This window comes from Ambystoma mexicanum, chromosome 4p (genome assembly GCF_040938575.1).
Source record: "Ambystoma mexicanum isolate Mex_15411 chromosome 4p, UKY_AmexF1_1, whole genome shotgun sequence".
NCBI classification, from domain to species: domain Eukaryota; kingdom Metazoa; phylum Chordata; class Amphibia; order Caudata; family Ambystomatidae; genus Ambystoma; species Ambystoma mexicanum.
In genome coordinates, this window is record NC_090927.1 from 1,163,926,920 (window position 1) to 1,163,944,243 (window position 17,324).

Sequence of the window (17,324 nt, forward strand, 5' to 3'; positions counted from 1 at the left end):
AAGACCTCACAAACAGAAAATTGTGAAAAAAGAAGCAGGGGCCATGGGTGCTGTACTGCAGCTGAGGGTTCAGCCTGCCATAAAAAAAGCACACTGGTAGTAAAAATTAAACTGCTGCCACCAGCCATTTAAAGTAGTGAGGGTAACAAAAAATGGTACATGAGAAAGTAGAATGAGAGGCTACTAAGTAACCCCCCGATCCCCAGCACTCCACATGAGATGGTGTGTGCTGGACCTACAAAGAGAAAGAGAAAAGGTAAGTAAGATCAATTTCATCTTACTATTCTTGGGAACTGTAGTTCACCCAAGAAAAGGTATTTAAACCTTAAGAGAAATCCGAAGGACTTCTCAGTGACACTGCACTGAAGGTGCTGTGTGTCAATACAAAAAGTAAATGCCTACAGACTCCAAAAACAGTGAAAACACAATCCAAATCAGGGAAAGACACATGAGAGTGTGAAAAAGGTCCCACTCACTCAGGAGTTAAAATTAAAAAGTCCTAAGCCCAGCAAAAGAGCTGGGGGTCTCCAAGGTGGGAGGAAATTGCAACAGAAATTAAAATTCTCCCTAACAGAAGCCTGTTAGCCTAGGCTCATGTACAGGTAAATAAGCCCCCAATCTAAAGACACTTTAAGTAAGAGTGACTGAATGCTAGCTAGGCGTGACTGCTCTGGCCCTGGTGGGTGTATCAAGACAAGCAGCCAAATAAACTAAGACTTGCTATCATAGACCTAGATAGAGGGCTTGACATTCTACCTGTGAGAACTCAAGTAGAAGGTAAATAACTGCATGTGGGTGATCCTTGAAGTCTTGCCCAGGTAGCTGCGTGGAGCTGTCGCCTCGTTCTTGGCAGGCAAAGGCACTACAATGGACAACGCAAGACTAGGGATGCACTTTGGACCTCTAGTCCTTTAAATTAGATTTAGAATACATAAGGACTCCAGCCCAGCAGTCAATTTACTCTCTCATGAATTTTACCATCCTATGGCCATCCTCCAAACTGATTACTTCATACTGTTAATAAAAGTTGCAAAACATATATTGTGTCCTGTTTTCTGTGATCACCACCGTTGGCAGTAGGCATTCAGTTTACCCCCCCCCCCCGCTCGTATTAACCTCGTACAATTCTAGCCCTCCTCTTCCCCTACAGTCCTTTCAAGATGCATTAGTTGTACTTGGGTAAAGCATAAAACAAGGACATAAAATAACATAGTATATTAGTGCCAATCTTTACAGCTCAATACCAATCTAAATATTATGTTGCAGTCATTTAAGCAGGGACCGATAGAGATAATATTGAACTCTAAAATGTAATTCAGGGCTTTTCACCTTGTCCAGTGCTTCAGTATGGTCTCCAACCGGTTCAGTTCCTTAGCCACCTTGCTTGTATTGTTTAACCAGTGCTCCCCAAGCTGGTTCAATTGGCTCTCCAGTTCAGAGCAGCTGATGGAAATCAGAAGACGCTTGCCATCATCCAGAACCTGGTAAAGCTTAGGTTGGTGCTCAGTCAGACTTGATTTTAAACGCTGCAATCAGAAGAGAGTTAGAGGGTAGTTATTTTGCATTACTTGATGTATTTCTATATTTTGAATCAATTACATTTCTTTATCCCTTTTTGGCATAATAGTAGTCAATAATTTGTACAGGTGAGACAATTTAAGAACTGTGATTAGTCATCTAAGTCGATAATCATTTAAATCTTGCTGGAATTTCGAAATTTACATCACCTTTTCATTGAAGCAGGGCAGTGGAGTAACTTTGTTGAAAATCTTGTGCGGGATACGACATTGGACACAAAATAGTGTGCCATGAACATTGGGGGGGGGGGACAAACACCCTTGCCCCCCCAAAATGATGTTCAGGCGCAGGGCTTGTAACTACAGTCAGAGGTTACTACAAACCCATCTCTTGCTACAAAAGAGGCCCTAAGCTGAATGCTTTAGGGTTTACTGAATGAGGTCTTCCGCCAATGCGTACTACATAGACTTCATTTGACTGAAATATCAAACTTGAGGCCAGGCTGAAAAGGATTCTCTCTCGTTGGAAAGGTTTTACCTCTGGCACTGTGTTAACGCTGTCATAGAACTGTACCCCAATTGTCACTCGTGAAATCATTATATACATATTCATAATCACACATTGTCAGGTTTCGTGGGATTTGGATGAATGAGATGAAATGAGGATATGATTAACAAAGTATGGGCCTTAACTTTCTGTGCAGAGTGTGGAGAGCTTCCCAAGTCAAAATGGAGAATTCCAAAAGGATCAGTGATTGGCCAGAAGTAAAAGAAAGGCATTGTTGGAACATTCTAAACCGCCTTTCATTGTCAGAAGCCCAGCTGGAAGGTCTTATGTTTGAAGCTCTTAAGTTTTAGAAAACTTTAGTTAGGCCCTTGTGCCTAATAGTAGTTATTTGGACCAGGAAAGTGTTGGAGATTTAAAAAGAAACTTAGAAAACGTTTTTGTTCTTTCAAGAATTTATTTTTGAACTTCTAGAACTGTATTTAAATTAATTGAACTGCGTCACATTTTTTTGCACCTGGCAAATTGGAGTGTGGAGGTCTGTTATTCATTTTAGCGTCGTGTGTTTTTTCGGCCGTATAGAAGTTTATTGAGTACTGTACCTTTTGTCGGTAACAGTGCTTTTCTTAGCGTCGGACTAGCGTTAGAAATCTTACACTGTCTGCGCAAGTGACAGTGTGGTAGCCACGCGACTCCGAGGCGTTATGTTTAATTTACTAACATTCTAACCTGGCGCGTGATCTTCACTGGGCTGCCTCTTCAAGGATTAGTCTCCGGAACTGAGGAATTTCTCCTTTCATGTTTGAGCAATTCATATTAAGAAGAGTGGAAGACTATTCCTTTACGCATGCGCCCAATCCAGTTTCATTTTTGAACTCAATTCCTTGTTCATGTGCGCTTCCATTTTAGAAGGAGTAAACAATATCTTCACGCATGCGCATATTCTGGTAAAAGGAACGCTTCTTTTACGAGCGATCTTCTTTGCAAGCAAAAGATCCAATTAATGAACACTTTTACACATTCAGAAAACAAACAATTTTAAATTGAATAGTTAGAGTGTCATTCTTGGAATTTGTGTTGAATCTAGACACCAATACAAACCACATGTATAATATTTCCAGCGGGTTGTTTGGGTAAAAGACAGTTGAACTGCTTGAAGATAAACTCCTTAATCTGAGAGAGATTCGCAGTTTTTCAAAACCGAATTGAAGAAACTAGTAAGAGCATCTGAGACTCTATTTTTATGTTTTCTTCAGTAGAATTCACACACGTCCTCTACGTTATTCACAGAGGATAATCAGGAGCCACCGGGAACTTTATGGATTGGGGAGTAGCTAAGGCATTGGGAATACCACTTGTGAGGAAGGAAGTTGTGGAACAGGTTCGGGCTGTAGATGGAACTTCTCTTTCATCAGGTCCTATAACTCATGAAACTGGTGTTTTGGTTATGGAATTACTTGGAGGTCATAGAGAAGAAATCTCATTTGATTTAATTGATACACCAATTTTGAAAATAATTTTAGGCATGCCATGGCTAACCTTGCATAATCCTCAAATTGATTGGAGTAGGCGAGTGGTAGAATTACAGTCTAGTTTCTGTTTAGAAAATTGCCTTTTGAAAGGTAATCCTGGGAGGGAAGAAACACAAGGTTTGGTTTCCTTTTTTCTGACTGATGCAGGTATTACAGGACATAATATAGGAGCGGTGTTAGGACATCTTCCGGAGTGTTATCAAGGGTACAAGGAGGTTTTTGATGAAAAGGAGGCAGGAGAATTACCTCCACATAGGAGTTTTGACTGTAAAATTGATTTGGAGCCCGGGGCGGTTTTACCAAGTAATCGAGTGTATGCATTAACTGAAAAGGAGAATGATTATCTTAAAGAGTACCTTGCAGAAAATTTGGCTAAGGGTTTTATTCGTCATTCTCAATCTCCAGCCGCATCTCCATTATTTTTTGTACCAAAACCAGATGGGTCTCTCAGAACATGCATTGATTATAGAGCTGTGAATAGGATTACAATCAAAAACAAGTATCCTCTCCCTCTAATTTCGGAAATCTTGAATCAGGTCCAGGGAGCCACAATTTTTTCCAAACTAGATTTACGTGGTGCCTATCATCTGGTGAGAGTACAGGAGGGTGATGAGTGGAAAACGGCATTCAAAACCCGATTTGGGCTTTATGAGTACTTGGTGATGCCTTTCGGTTTATGCAATGCACCAGCTGCCTTTCAATTCTTTATGGATGAAATTTTAAGAGATTTTTTAGATATATTCGTAGTAGTATATATTGATGATATTTTGATTTATTCTCAGGATTTAGAGTCTCATAAAATTCATGTGGGAAAGGTTCTACAAAGACTCAGAGAGAATCATTTGTTTGCTAAATTAGAAAAATCCCAGTTTCATACTAATTCTGTGGAATTTTTAGGATACATTGTTTCTCCTAAGGGATTGGAGATGAATCCGAACAAAATTCAAGCCATCACGGATTGGCCAGCACCAACGAAAGTAAAAGAAATTCAAAGCTTTTTAGGTTTTGCAAATTTTTACAGAAGATTTATTGAAGGATTTTCTCGGTTGATTACTCCCATAACAAAACTCTTAAAGAAAGGTGCCAAATTTGTGTGGTCGACAGAGGCAGAGGAGGCATTTCAAGAATTAAAGAAAAGGTTCAGTTCGGCCCCTATTTTAATTCATCCAGATCCATCTCAGCCTTTTTATGTAGAAGCGGATGCATCGAATCTTGCCATGGGGACTGTTCTTTCTCAGAGACATCGAGAGACAGGACAACTTCATCCAGTGGCTTACTATTCTAAAAGATTTTCTATGGCAGAACAAAATTATACAATCTCAGATCGAGAATTATTGGCAATCAAGTTTGCTTTTGAAGAGTGGAGGCATTTTTTAAAAGGAGCAAGACATACAGTGACTGTGTTAACAGACCATAGAAATCTGCTTTTTTTTAAATCAGCCAAGACTCTCACACCAAGGCAGTTAAGATGGTCATTGTTCTTTGCTGATTATGATTTTGTAGTGACATTTAAGCCAGGTAGGCTTAATGGAAAGGCTGATGCTTTATCACGTCAATTTCCTGGAAGTGAGATGGAATCAGAAAAGGAGATGATATCCATTATAGATCCATGCTGTTTTATTTCTGCCGGAATACAGAAAATTGAGGATGTTGAGGAAGAAGTTCGAAAGTCCATGTCAATTGCACAAATGGAGGAATGGGTTCGAAAGGATCCGGTTCGAAAAATTGAGAAAGGATTGCCGTTTTTTGAAAATAAACTTTAATTACCTATTTTGGAATTGAGAGAGAGAGTAATAAGAGACTGTCATGAATCTATGCTGTCCGGACACCCAGGTTTTAGAAAGACGCTAGAATTGGTCAGGAGGAGCTTCTGGTGGGAAAAAATGCGTCAGGACATCTTAAATTTTGTAAAAACCTGTGCTATTTGCGCTCAAATGAAGAATCAAACCGGAAAACCAGTCGGGTTGTTGGAGCCGTTGCCTATTCCACCTCGTCCTTGGCATACAATCTCCCTGGACTTCATTACAGATCTTCCTTGTGACAAGGGTTGTACATCTATTCTAGTTGTGGTGGACCTCTTGTCAAAAGAGGCTCACTTTGTTCCAATGGAGGGAGAGGTTACTGCAAACAGTTTGGCCAAAGTCTTTTTGCGAGAAATAGTTAGACTGCATGGTCTTCCTAATCAAATTATCTCAGATAGAGGTCCTCAATTTATTTCTAGATTTTGGAGGGTTTTTTGTAAGGATTTGGGTGTGGAAGTCAGTTTATCATCAGGTTATCATCCCGAGACCAATGGACAAGTAGAAAGGGTAAATCAAGAACTGGAGAAGTATTTGAGGTGTTATCTACAGGCAGGGGAAGAATGGGTGGATTTGATTTGGCTTTCCGAATTTGCTTATACTAATTGTGCTAAAGATTCAACTAACATGTCTCCGTTTTACCTTGGAAGAGGTTTTCACCCACGGTTTTTAAGTTTTGAAATTACTGAAGAGTCAGAGAATCCTGGAGTTGAGGTTCGATTAAAAACTATGAGAAAGAATTTGGAAAGAGCAAAAAGGATACTTTTCGATAGTAAACAGAAGTACAAAAGATTTGCAGATCAAAAAAGGAGGTTGGGTCCTAAATATGAGGTTGGTGACTTGGTTTGGCTTTCGACGAGACATTTGAGAATTAAGGGCAAAAACAAATTTACTCCACGTTTTGTAGGTCCATTTAAAGTAGAAAAGGTGATCAATCCAGTGTCAGTACGGTTAAAACTACCTACTTCCTTGAAAATACATCCCACCTTTCACATTAGTCTATTAAAACCTGTGATTCAGGGGACTAGAGTTGTACATCCACCTTCACCAGTTCAGTTAGAAAATTCATCTGAAGAGTTTGTAGTGAAAAGAATTGTAGATTCCAGGAGGTTAAGAGGAAAACTACAATATTTAATAGACTGGGAAGGTTTTGGACCTGAGGAACGTACATGGGAGGATGATTTGAATGTGCATGCACCACAATTAGTCGCAAAATTTCATAGAAAGTATCCTTCTAAAGTTGGCCCTGGGACAGGGCATTAAGGGGGGGGTACTGTCAGGTTTCGTGGGATTTGGATGAATGTGGTGTAGTGAGGATATGATTAACATAAAGTATGGTTTGGGCCTTAGCTTTCTGTGCAGAGTGGGGGGGGCTTCCCAAGTCAAGATGGAGAATTCCAAACGGATCAGTGATTGGTCAGAAGTAAAAGAAAGGCATTGTTGGAACATTCTAAACCGCCTTTCATTGTCAGAAGCCCAGCTGGAAGGTCTTATGTTTGAAGCTCTTAAGATTTAGAAAACTTTAGTTAGGCCCTTGTGCCTAAAATTAGTTATTTGGACCAGGAAAGTGTTGAAGAATTAAGAAGAAACATAGAAAACGCTCCGGTGAAAGAAAGAAGCAAGCTAAGTGAATTCATTATCTTTTATGGGATTTTATGATTTTCAAGCAATAGTTAAATATCAAAACCATTAATTAACTAGTTCCTGTTTTTCTTAGTTTTTGTTTAAACAGTAGTTCATTTCATTCTTTTAAGAATTTATTTTTGAACTTCTAGAACTGTATTTAAATTTATTGAACTGCGTCACATTTTTTGCACCTGGCAAGTTGGAGTGTGGAGGTCTGTTGATCATTTTAGCGTCGTGTGTTTTTTCGACCGTATAAAAGATTATTGAGTATTGTACCTTTTGACTGTAACAGTGCTTTTCTTAGCGTCGGACTAGCGTTAGAAATCTTACACTGTCTGCGCAAGTGACTGTGTGGTAGCCACGCGACTCCGAGGCGTTATGTTTAATTTACTAACATTCTAACCTGGTGCGTGTTCATCACTGGACTGCCTCTTCAAGGATTAGTGTCCGGAACCGAGGAATTTCTTCTTTCATGTTTGAACAATTCATATTAAGAAGAGTGGAATACTATTCCTTTACGCATGCGCCCATGCCAGTTTCATTTTTGAACTCAATTCCTTGTTCATGTGCGCTTCCATTTTAAAAGGAGTAAACAATATCTTTACGCATGCGCATATTCTTGTTAAAGGAACGCTTCTTTTATGAGCGATCTTCTTTGCAAGCAAAAGATGCAATTAATGAACACTTTTATACATTCAGGAAACAAACAATTTTAAATTGAATAGTTAGAGTGTCATTTTTGGAATTTATGTTGAAGCTAGAAACCAATACAAACTACATGTATAATATTTCCAGCTGGTTGTTTGGGTAAAAGACAGTTGAACTGCTTGAAGATAAACTCCTTAATCTGAGAGAGATTCGCAGTTTTTCAAAACCGAATTGAAGAAACTAGTAAGAGCATCTGAGACTCTATTTTTATGTTTTCTTCAGTAGAATTCACACACGTCCTCTACGTTATTCACAGAGGATAATCAGGTATGGTGGCGTGTTTATTTACTTAAATTTATAAAGAGAAGTCAGAGCCAAGGAATTCAAAGGTTAGTGACTAAAGTGAATTTGTTGTTATTTTTACCAACAGGTTGACAGATAAAGAAGCTGAGCAAAACCTGAAGTTTATTATTTTGTCCCATTTTCCCCCTTTCCCTTGGGGGTGCTCTCAACTGAACTGTTTGATACCAGTTAAGAGGTTAGCATCCAAAGGGGACTGCGGGGGTTCAGCAGCTTCCGGGGACAACATCAGATTTGAGAAAGCCTGACAGCCTTGTCCAGTGTAGCCCAACGCCCTTCTTCTTGTGAGGAATTGATTGATTTAGTAGTTCAGTTGGACTATCGTATAAGTGAAAGAAAAGCAGAAAGGCGTCGTTGTACTCAGGGGGAGGTGAGGTCAGTCATTAGAGGAGATCGTTCAAGGTTTGAGGTGGGTAGTAAAGAAGTGAAACCAAGGTTAAATGATCAACAAAGTAGAATAAAAGGTCCTTTATCAAAGGAGGAAAAGACTAGGAGGCATGAGAATAATTTGTGTTTATATTGTGGTAGGGGCGGTCATTTTTTAGGAAATTGTCCCTTTACACCCAAAAACTTTTCATCAGCCGGAGGAAAAGGACAGCAAGTTGCAAATACAGTTCAGTCAGCGGTTCCACACATAACTGTAAATGTATCCTTGTATTTGAAGGAGGAAAGGAAAGGGTATGGACCGGTAGTGATTGATTCAGGAGCCACCGGGAACTTTATGGATTGGGGAGTAGCTAAGGCATTGGGAATACCACTTGTGAGGAAGGAAGTTGTGGAACAGGTTCGGGCTGTAGATGGAACTTCTCTTTCATCAGGTCCTATAACTCATGAAACTGGTGTTTTGGTTATGGAATTACTTGGAGGTCATAGAGAAGAAATTTCATTTGATTTAATTGATACACCAATTTTGAAAATAATTTTAGGCATGCCATGGCTAACCTTGCATAATCCTCAAATTGATTGGAGTAGGCGAGTGGTAGAATTACAGTCTAGTTTCTGTTTAGAAAATTGCCTTTTGAAAGGTAATCCTGGGAGGGAAGAAACACAAGGTTTGGTTTCCTTTTTTTTGACTGATGCAGGTATTACAGGACATAATATAGGAGCGGTGTTAGGACATCTTCCGGAGTGTTATCAAGGGTACAAGGAGGTTTTTGATGAAAAGGAGGCAGGAGAATTACCTCCACATAGGAGTTTTGACTGTAAAATTGATTTGGAGCCCGGGGCGGTTTTACCAAGTAGTCGAGTGTATGCATTAACTGAAAAGGAGAATGATTATCTTAAAGAGTACCTTGCAGAAAATTTGGCTAAGGGTTTTATTCGTCATTCTCAATCTCCAGCCGCATCTCCATTATTTTTTGTACCAAAACCAGATGGGTCTCTCAGAACATGCATTGATTATAGAGCTGTGAATAGGATTACGATCAAAAACAAGTATCCTCTCCCTCTAATTTCGGAAATCTTGAATCAGGTCCAGGGAGCCACAATTTTTTCCAAACTAGATTTACGTGGTGCCTATCATCTGGTGAGAGTCCAGGAGGGTGATGAGTGGAAAACGGCATTCAAAACCTGATTTGGGCTTTATGAGTACTTGGTAATGCCTTTCGGTTTATGTAATGCACCAGCTGCCTTTCAATTCTTTATGGATGAAATTTTAAGAGATTTTTTAGACATATTCGTAGTAGTATATATTGATGATATTTTGATTTATTCTCAGGATTTAGAGTCTCATAAAATTCATGTGGGAAAGGTTCTACAAAGACTCAGAGAGAATCATTTGTTTGCTAAATTAGAAAAATCCCAGTTTCATACTAATTCTGTGGAATTTTTAGGATACATTGTTTCTCCCAAGGGATTGGAGATGAATCCGAACAAAGTTCAAGCCATCACGGATTGGCCAGCACCAACGAAAGTAAAAGAAATTCAAAGCTTTTTAGGTTTTGCAAATTTTTACAGAAGATTTATTGAAGGATTTTCTCGGTTGATTACTCCCATAACAAAACTCTTAAAGAAAGGTGCCAAATTTGTGTGGTCGACAGAGGCAGAGGAGGCATTTCAAGAATTAAAGAAAAGGTTCAGTTCGGCCCCTATTTTAATTCATCCAGATCCATCTCAGCCTTTTTATGTAGAAGCGGATGCATCGAATCTTGCCATGGGGGCTGTTCTTTCTCAGAGACATCGAGAGACAGGACAACTTCATCCAGTGGCTTACTATTCTAAAAAAATTTCTATGGCAGAACAAAATTATACCATCTCAGATCGAGAATTATTGGCAATCAAGTTTGCTTTTGAAGAGTGGAGGCATTTTTTAAAAGGAGCAAGACATACTGTGACTGTGTTAACAGACCATAGAAATCTGCTTTTTTTGAAATCAGCTAAGACTCTCACACCAAGGCAGTTAAGATGGTCATTGTTCTTTGCTGATTATGATTTTGTAGTGACATTTAAGCCAGGTAGGCTTAATGGAAAGGCTGATGCTTTATCACGTCAATTTCCTGGAAGTGAGATGGAATCAGAAAAGGAGATGATATCCATTATCGATCCATGCTGTTTTATTTCTGCCGGAATACAGAAAATTGAGGATGTTAAGGAAGAAGTTCGAAAGTCCATGTCAATTGCACAAATGGAGGAATGGGTTCGAAAGGATCCGGTTCGAAAGATTGAAAAAGGATTGCCGTTTTTTGAAAATAAACTTTACTTACCTATTTTGGAATTGCGAGAGAGAGTAATAAGAGACTGTCATGAATCTATGCTGTCCGGACACCCAGGTTTTAGAAAGACGCTGGAATTGGGCAGGAGAAGCTTCTGGTGGGAAAAAATGCGTCAGGACATCTTAAATTTTGTAAAAACCTGTGCTATTTGCGCTCAAATGAAGAATCAAACCGGAAAACCAGTCGGGTTGTTGGAGCCGTTGCCTATTCCACCTCGTCCTTGGCATACAATCTCCCTGGACTTCATTACAGATCTTCCTTGTGACAAGGGTTGTACATCTATTCTAGTTGTGGTGGACCTCTTGTCAAAAGAGGCTCACTTTGTTCCAATGGAGGGAGAGGTTACTGCAGACGTTTTGGCCAAAGTCTTTTTGCGAGAAATAGTTAGACTGCATGGTCTTCCTAATCAAATTATCTCAGATAGAGGTCCTCAATTCATTTCTAGATTTTGGAGGGTTTTTTGTAAGGATTTGGGTGTGGAAGTCAGTTTATCATCAGGTTATCATCCCGAGACCAATGGACAAGTAGAAAGGGTAAATCAAGAACTGGAGAAATATCTGAGGTGTTATCTACAGGCAGGGGAAGAATGGGTGGATTTGATTTGGCTTGCCGAATTTGCTTATAATAATTGTGCTAAAGATTCAACTAACATGTCTCCGTTTCACCTTGGAAGAGGTTTTCACCCACGGTTTTTAAGTTTTGAAATTACTGAAGAGTCAGAGAATCCTGGAGTTGAGGTTCGATTAAAAACTATGAGAAAGAATTTGGAAAGAGCAAAAAGGGTACTTTTCGATAGTAAACAGAAGTACAAAAGATTTGCAGATCAAAAAAGGAGGTTGGGTCCTAAATATGAGGTTGGTGACTTGGTTTGGCTTTCGACTAGACATTTGAGAATTAAGGGCAAAAACAAATTTACTCCACGTTTTGTAGGTCCATTTAAAGTAGAAAAGGTGATCAATCCAGTGTCAGTACGGTTAAAATTACCTACTTCCTTGAAAATTCATCCCACCTTTCACATTAGTCTATTAAAACCTGTTATTCAGGGGACTAGAGTTGTACATCCACCTTCACCAGTTCAGTTAGAGAATTCATCTGAAGAGTTTGTAGTGAAAAGAATTGTAGATTCCAGGAGGTTAAGAGGGAAATTACAATATTTAATAGACTGGGAAGGTTTCGGACCTGAGGAACGTACATGGGAGGATGAGGTGAATGTGCATGCACCACAATTAGTCGCAAAATTTCATAGAAAGTATCCTTCTAAAGTTGGCCCTGGGACAGGGCATTAAGGGGGGGGTATTGTCAGGTTTCGTGGGATTTGGATGAATGAGATGAAATGAGGATATGATTAACATAAAGTATGGTTTGGGCCTTAACTTTCTGTGCAGAGTGTGGAGAGCTTCCCAAGTCAAAATGGAGAATTCCAAAAGGATCAGTGATTGGCCAGAAGTAAAAGAAAGGCATTGTTGGAACATTCTAAACCGCCTTTCATTGTCAGCAGCCCAGCTGGAAGGTCTTATGTTTGAAGCTCTTAAGTTTTAGAAAACTTTAGTTAGGCCCTTGTGCCTAATATTAGTTATTTGGACCAGGAAAGTGTTGGAGATTTAAAAAGAAACTTAGAAAACGTTCCGGTGAAAGAAAGAAGCAAGCTAAGTGATTTCATTATCTTTTATGGAATTTTATGATTATCAAGCAGGAGTTAAATATCAAAACTATTAATTAACTTGTTCCTGTTTTTCTTAGTTTTTGTTTATATAGTAGTTCTTTTTGTTCTTTCAAGAATTTATTTTTGAACTTCTAGAACTGTATTTAAATTAATTGAACTGCGTCACATTTTTTTGCACCTGGCAAATTGGAGTGTGGAGGTCTGTTATTCATTTTAGCGTCGTGTGTTTTTTCGGCCGTATAGAAGTTTATTGAGTACTGTACCTTTTGTCGGTAACAGTGCTTTTCTTAGCGTCGGACTAGCGTTAGAAATCTTACACTGTCTGCGCAAGTGACAGTGTGGTAGCCACGCGACTCCGAGGCGTTATGTTTAATTTACTAACATTCTAACCTGGCGCGTGATCTTCACTGGGCTGCCTCTTCAAGGATTAGTCTCCGGAACTGAGGAATTTCTCCTTTCATGTTTGAGCAATTCATATTAAGAAGAGTGGAAGACTATTCCTTTACGCATGCGCCCAATCCAGTTTCATTTTTGAACTCAATTCCTTGTTCATGTGCGCTTCCATTTTAGAAGGAGTAAACAATATCTTCACGCATGCGCATATTCTGGTAAAAGGAACGCTTCTTTTACGAGCGATCTTCTTTGCAAGCAAAAGATCCAATTAATGAACACTTTTACACATTCAGAAAACAAACAATTTTAAATTGAATAGTTAGAGTGTCATTCTTGGAATTTGTGTTGAATCTAGACACCAATACAAACTACATGTATAATATTTCCAGCGGGTTGTTTGGGCAAAAGACAGTTGAACTGCTTGAAGACAAACTCCTTAAACTGAGAGAGATTAGCAGTTTTTTTTGCAAAACCGAATTGAAGAAATCAGTAAGAGCATCTAAGACTCTATTTTTATGTTTTCTTCAGTAGAATTCATACACGTCCTCTACGTTATTCACAGAGGATAATCAGGTATGGTGGCGTGTTTATTTACTAAAATTTATAAAGAGAAGTCAGAGCCAAGGAATTCAAAGGTTAGTGACTAAAGTGAATTGTTGTTATTTTCACCAACAGGTTGGCAGATAAAGAAGCTGAGCAAAACCTGAAGTTTATTATTTTGTCCCATTTTCCCCCTTTCCCTTGGGGGTGCTCTCAACTGAACTGTTTGATACCAGTTAAGAGGTTAGCATCCAAAGGGGACTGCGGGGGTTCAGCAGCTTCCGGGGACAACATCAGATTTGAGAAAGCCTGACACACATTTACATTGCCAGACCTGTTCTCATGTGGGGCATGCCTTAAACCAATCAGCCTTTGTCTGATTTTGCTTGTCTAGAAGTCCAACTGGGCACAGTAGTTTGTTTAATGCTACAAAAACGACACACATAAAAGAAACACAACTCCCATTTCCTGCTTCCAGTATTTCCTTATAGTATAGATACCTCAACATTCCTTGGGCTCTCTCCACTACCCACTCAAAATGCTTACGCAGTAGGTATGAAATTTGTTATCTGCCATATTCTGTGACTTTTAAATAACACAACTTTGTCATGTTGACTCATTTTGGGCTCAAAGTTGCCAACTTCATTGTTGGATTCTGTGCATATTACCTGCAAACACCCAGCCCAATCTTCCAAAGTTGTCTGAGCACTCATCACTTTCTTCATTTCATTAGCAGTACCAATAATGCATTAATGCCTTCACTTATAACGCAACATCAATGTTACAGTGTGAAGCTACTGAAAAGGTCAGAGCGGAAAAGATCTTGTGTAACCCTAGGATACGGTCTGCTTTTTATTTTGTTTTACTCAACTTCAGTAACATAATCTTTGGAACATGTCAGTCTATCAAATTCCACACCATTTACCAAATTAAATCTCAGGTCAGTGTGAAACATTTTTAAGGACTTTTCTGGCAACGATATCCAACACTTTCCACCAATCAATGTCTTGGTTTGACAGCCATAAACACTAGGATAGTCTGCCATGAAACCCTCAAAAAGAAACCGGGTTTTTGTGCAATATGTATTACACCCCATAAAGGCCTCTGTTACAACTATCTACACTAGCTTTGAGTTAAGGCTTTTGTAAACTAGGTACATCTATCTGTAGGGAGGCTCCCAAATATTGCATACTCCACATGAGGTTCTTAAACAAATCTACCAAAGAGTGTTAGCTAATCTCGCAGCCAAGAAGTAAATATCCACTTAAAGATCAACGCCTACGATATAAAACAAACCATAACCTGCTACTGTTTTTGGTTAAATCGTTTAAACTAGTTTAACAAATTTAATTAGTGTGTTAACCTCCTTTGTTGTATCGAAAAATGCTCGGAAGAATATTCAATATTACGCTTACGTGTTGAATTTCATGTTTTCCTGCAGGCCACAATTTTAAATGGTCTACACATCTTAACTGATTTTGTGCTTCTGGGACTATGCACAAAATAAATGACACCTCTTTTGAAATATGTCTGCCTTATGAGTCTGAAAGTGAAAACGAATTCAGCCTAAAACGGCAACTTTGCTTATTCCATAGCACCCTTTGGCATTCACTTTTATTATGAGGAAATGACAAGCATTTCAGACTAGACAACACTCCTGCACGTCTGAACAGGCTAATATAGCTTTGACATGTTTTGCTTTTAAAAATCCATTGATGAGTGAAAAAACAACGCATTTATTGATTGTGCAACCATGGCCACAAATCATTTTGTTTTCTCTTTTTTTGATTTATCATGCTTGTTTTGTAACAGAAGTAGTAAAACCCTGTTCAAATGTGTACCCCATTAACCTTAATACCACAATACCGATACATTGCAGTGTTCTGCCCCAGATTTTAAGAAGGTTAAGCTCCAGTTAAAATGCTAGACAATGTGCTATCCAGCATTTTAACTGGATCATACCATTACCGGAAATGCAGGTGTGGGCTATTAAGGTGATCTGTTTATTGGCATGTGAGGTAACAAAGCTTATGTTGTTTAATGCAAAATGCAAGAAACCAAATATACAAAATAATGTAGTCACAATCATCTCAACCTTTAAACTACTGAAAGACGTATTTTATACCTGCATCAATAAATTGTGACAGTGGTTATGGATTTGTATTGCAATTCGGATTCACTGTCTCTAATCACCAAGTGTGCAGTAGTACTCTATGAACCTAATTCACTCACCAACAACATAATACTTGACAAATTAAATGTCCAGCTGACCTGATAAAGTGTGATCCTGTCAGTGAGCCTTTCCTCGGACTCCTCCACTAAGCCCACAATTGGGATGCTGCCTTCCACAGCCTCCAGCTGCTTGCTGAGCTCCTGATAGTCATCATCCAGGTATGTCCATGTCTGTAACAAGATTAAGCACAAACATTATACTAACAGCATGCATTTAAGTGCAACACGTGTCATAAAAATCCACCTCGTAATCGTTTTTTATGCACACATTCTATGAAATGGGGTATATGATATGATATTTCATTTATAGTGGGCCTATACACAAGTGTAAGGGAGGGGTACAAGGGAGGCCACGACAACGTTCTTACTAGGCCCAGTTACATTGAGAACTTGCAAGTGCAGGGGAGAGGGATGGAGGAGAGTGCAAGGGGCAGGGGAGGAGTGTAAAGTGCTGAACACGGGATCAAAGCAACAAGTAGTGCGGACAGCAGGTGGCAAGTGCAAGAATTAAGTGCAGACAGAGTGTCAAATAAGTGCAGGTAAGGGGACTGTAAGGTTGTAGATACAGATCCAAGTGCAAGGGTTGCAAAGAGGCAGTGCAGGTATGCAGCTGGGGGGTGGGGGGCAGAGATCTGGGCCTGAATTCAGAGGGCAGCCAGGTGCTCAGTAAAATATTCTTAATAAAGATTGAACAAAGCAGAGCTAAATAGCGTGCTGGAAAATGCACACCTTCTTGTCTTTTAAACGTATACTGATAATATGCTGATACTGTGGAAGGATGTCTGCAATTGCTCAACATTCTCAAGAAACTTGGGCATCTGAGGTGCACCACAATCACAAGGTAGGTCAGAAAAGGAAAAGCGCTGCCTCACATCACAAATGTTTGCATTGCAATTGCAAGAGGCACTTTTATACCAGATTGCACTTAAGGTTTGCTGTGTTGGTGTCTTTTGTAGAAACTGTGTTAAAAGTTCAAAATGAACTATGGCACAATAAATAAAAAAAATAAAAAATTAAGGTTGGCTGAGTACTTTTCTTATTGAATATATTAATAACCTGCAACTTTTATTTGATTGTATTGCCATGTGAAGTTGGCGGTTGTAAATGATGGACTGTGTTTATTCAATTGTGCGGGCAGCCACGGCAGTGTCAAGGTCCGCCCCAACACACTAGCTTAAAAATCGGCCCCGCTCCTGCACATTATGGACCCATGCGAATGCATCAAATTGCATCTGCCATAATGCATGTAAACTTTGTAAGGGTTGGCGATTTTAGCAACGACACCTATGCCGTGGGGATGGGATAGAGGCCACATTTTGCTTTTGCTCTTGGCCTGTTTTGCAACTGTCAAAGTATGAAATGTGTAAAAAAGGTGTACACGAAATTAAACTGGCAATCTCTGATGCATGGCACGAATACTTTTATACAAATACAATCTCACCTCCAGAATGTACTCTAGTTCCACACCCTTCTTGTGGGCCTGCTTGAGCACCGTTGAGGCCTGTGACATGAGTTCTGCATGAGACTGATTTTCACGAAGCAGGGAGAAACTGATTATTTTCCTGAAGAGGGTTTCTGTCAGGATCATGTGAGATTCCAGTCCCTGGAAATACTCCTAAAAGTTAAACACACACAGAAAGAAACTTATCAGGGGGTTCAAACCGAGAAACCAACATTGTAGCAGGCTATTTTGGTTAAAGATAGAGACACACAGAGAATGAAACCAGATGCACTTAAATTTGACACACAAGTTGATGGCATAAGACAGGATTCATTAGTTTGTTTGAAACCAGGTCGA

General features: G+C 39.3%; 1 protein-coding gene across 17 annotated transcripts in view; it reads right to left on the reverse strand.

Moving 5' to 3' along the window:
• Positions 1-17,324, reverse strand: part of SYNE1 (spectrin repeat containing nuclear envelope protein 1) — a 1,651,720-nt gene that overhangs the window by 398,293 nt on the left and 1,236,103 nt on the right. For all 17 annotated transcript variants that reach the window (XM_069606781.1, XM_069606782.1, XM_069606785.1 and 14 more), the window contains 3 exons: positions 16,968-17,141; positions 15,566-15,697; positions 1,330-1,526 (listed from right to left, as the gene is read on the reverse strand). In XM_069606781.1, the coding sequence (XP_069462882.1) occupies positions 1,330-1,526; positions 15,566-15,697; positions 16,968-17,141 (503 nt within the window). The remainder of the gene's footprint in view (positions 1-1,329; positions 1,527-15,565; positions 15,698-16,967; positions 17,142-17,324) is intronic.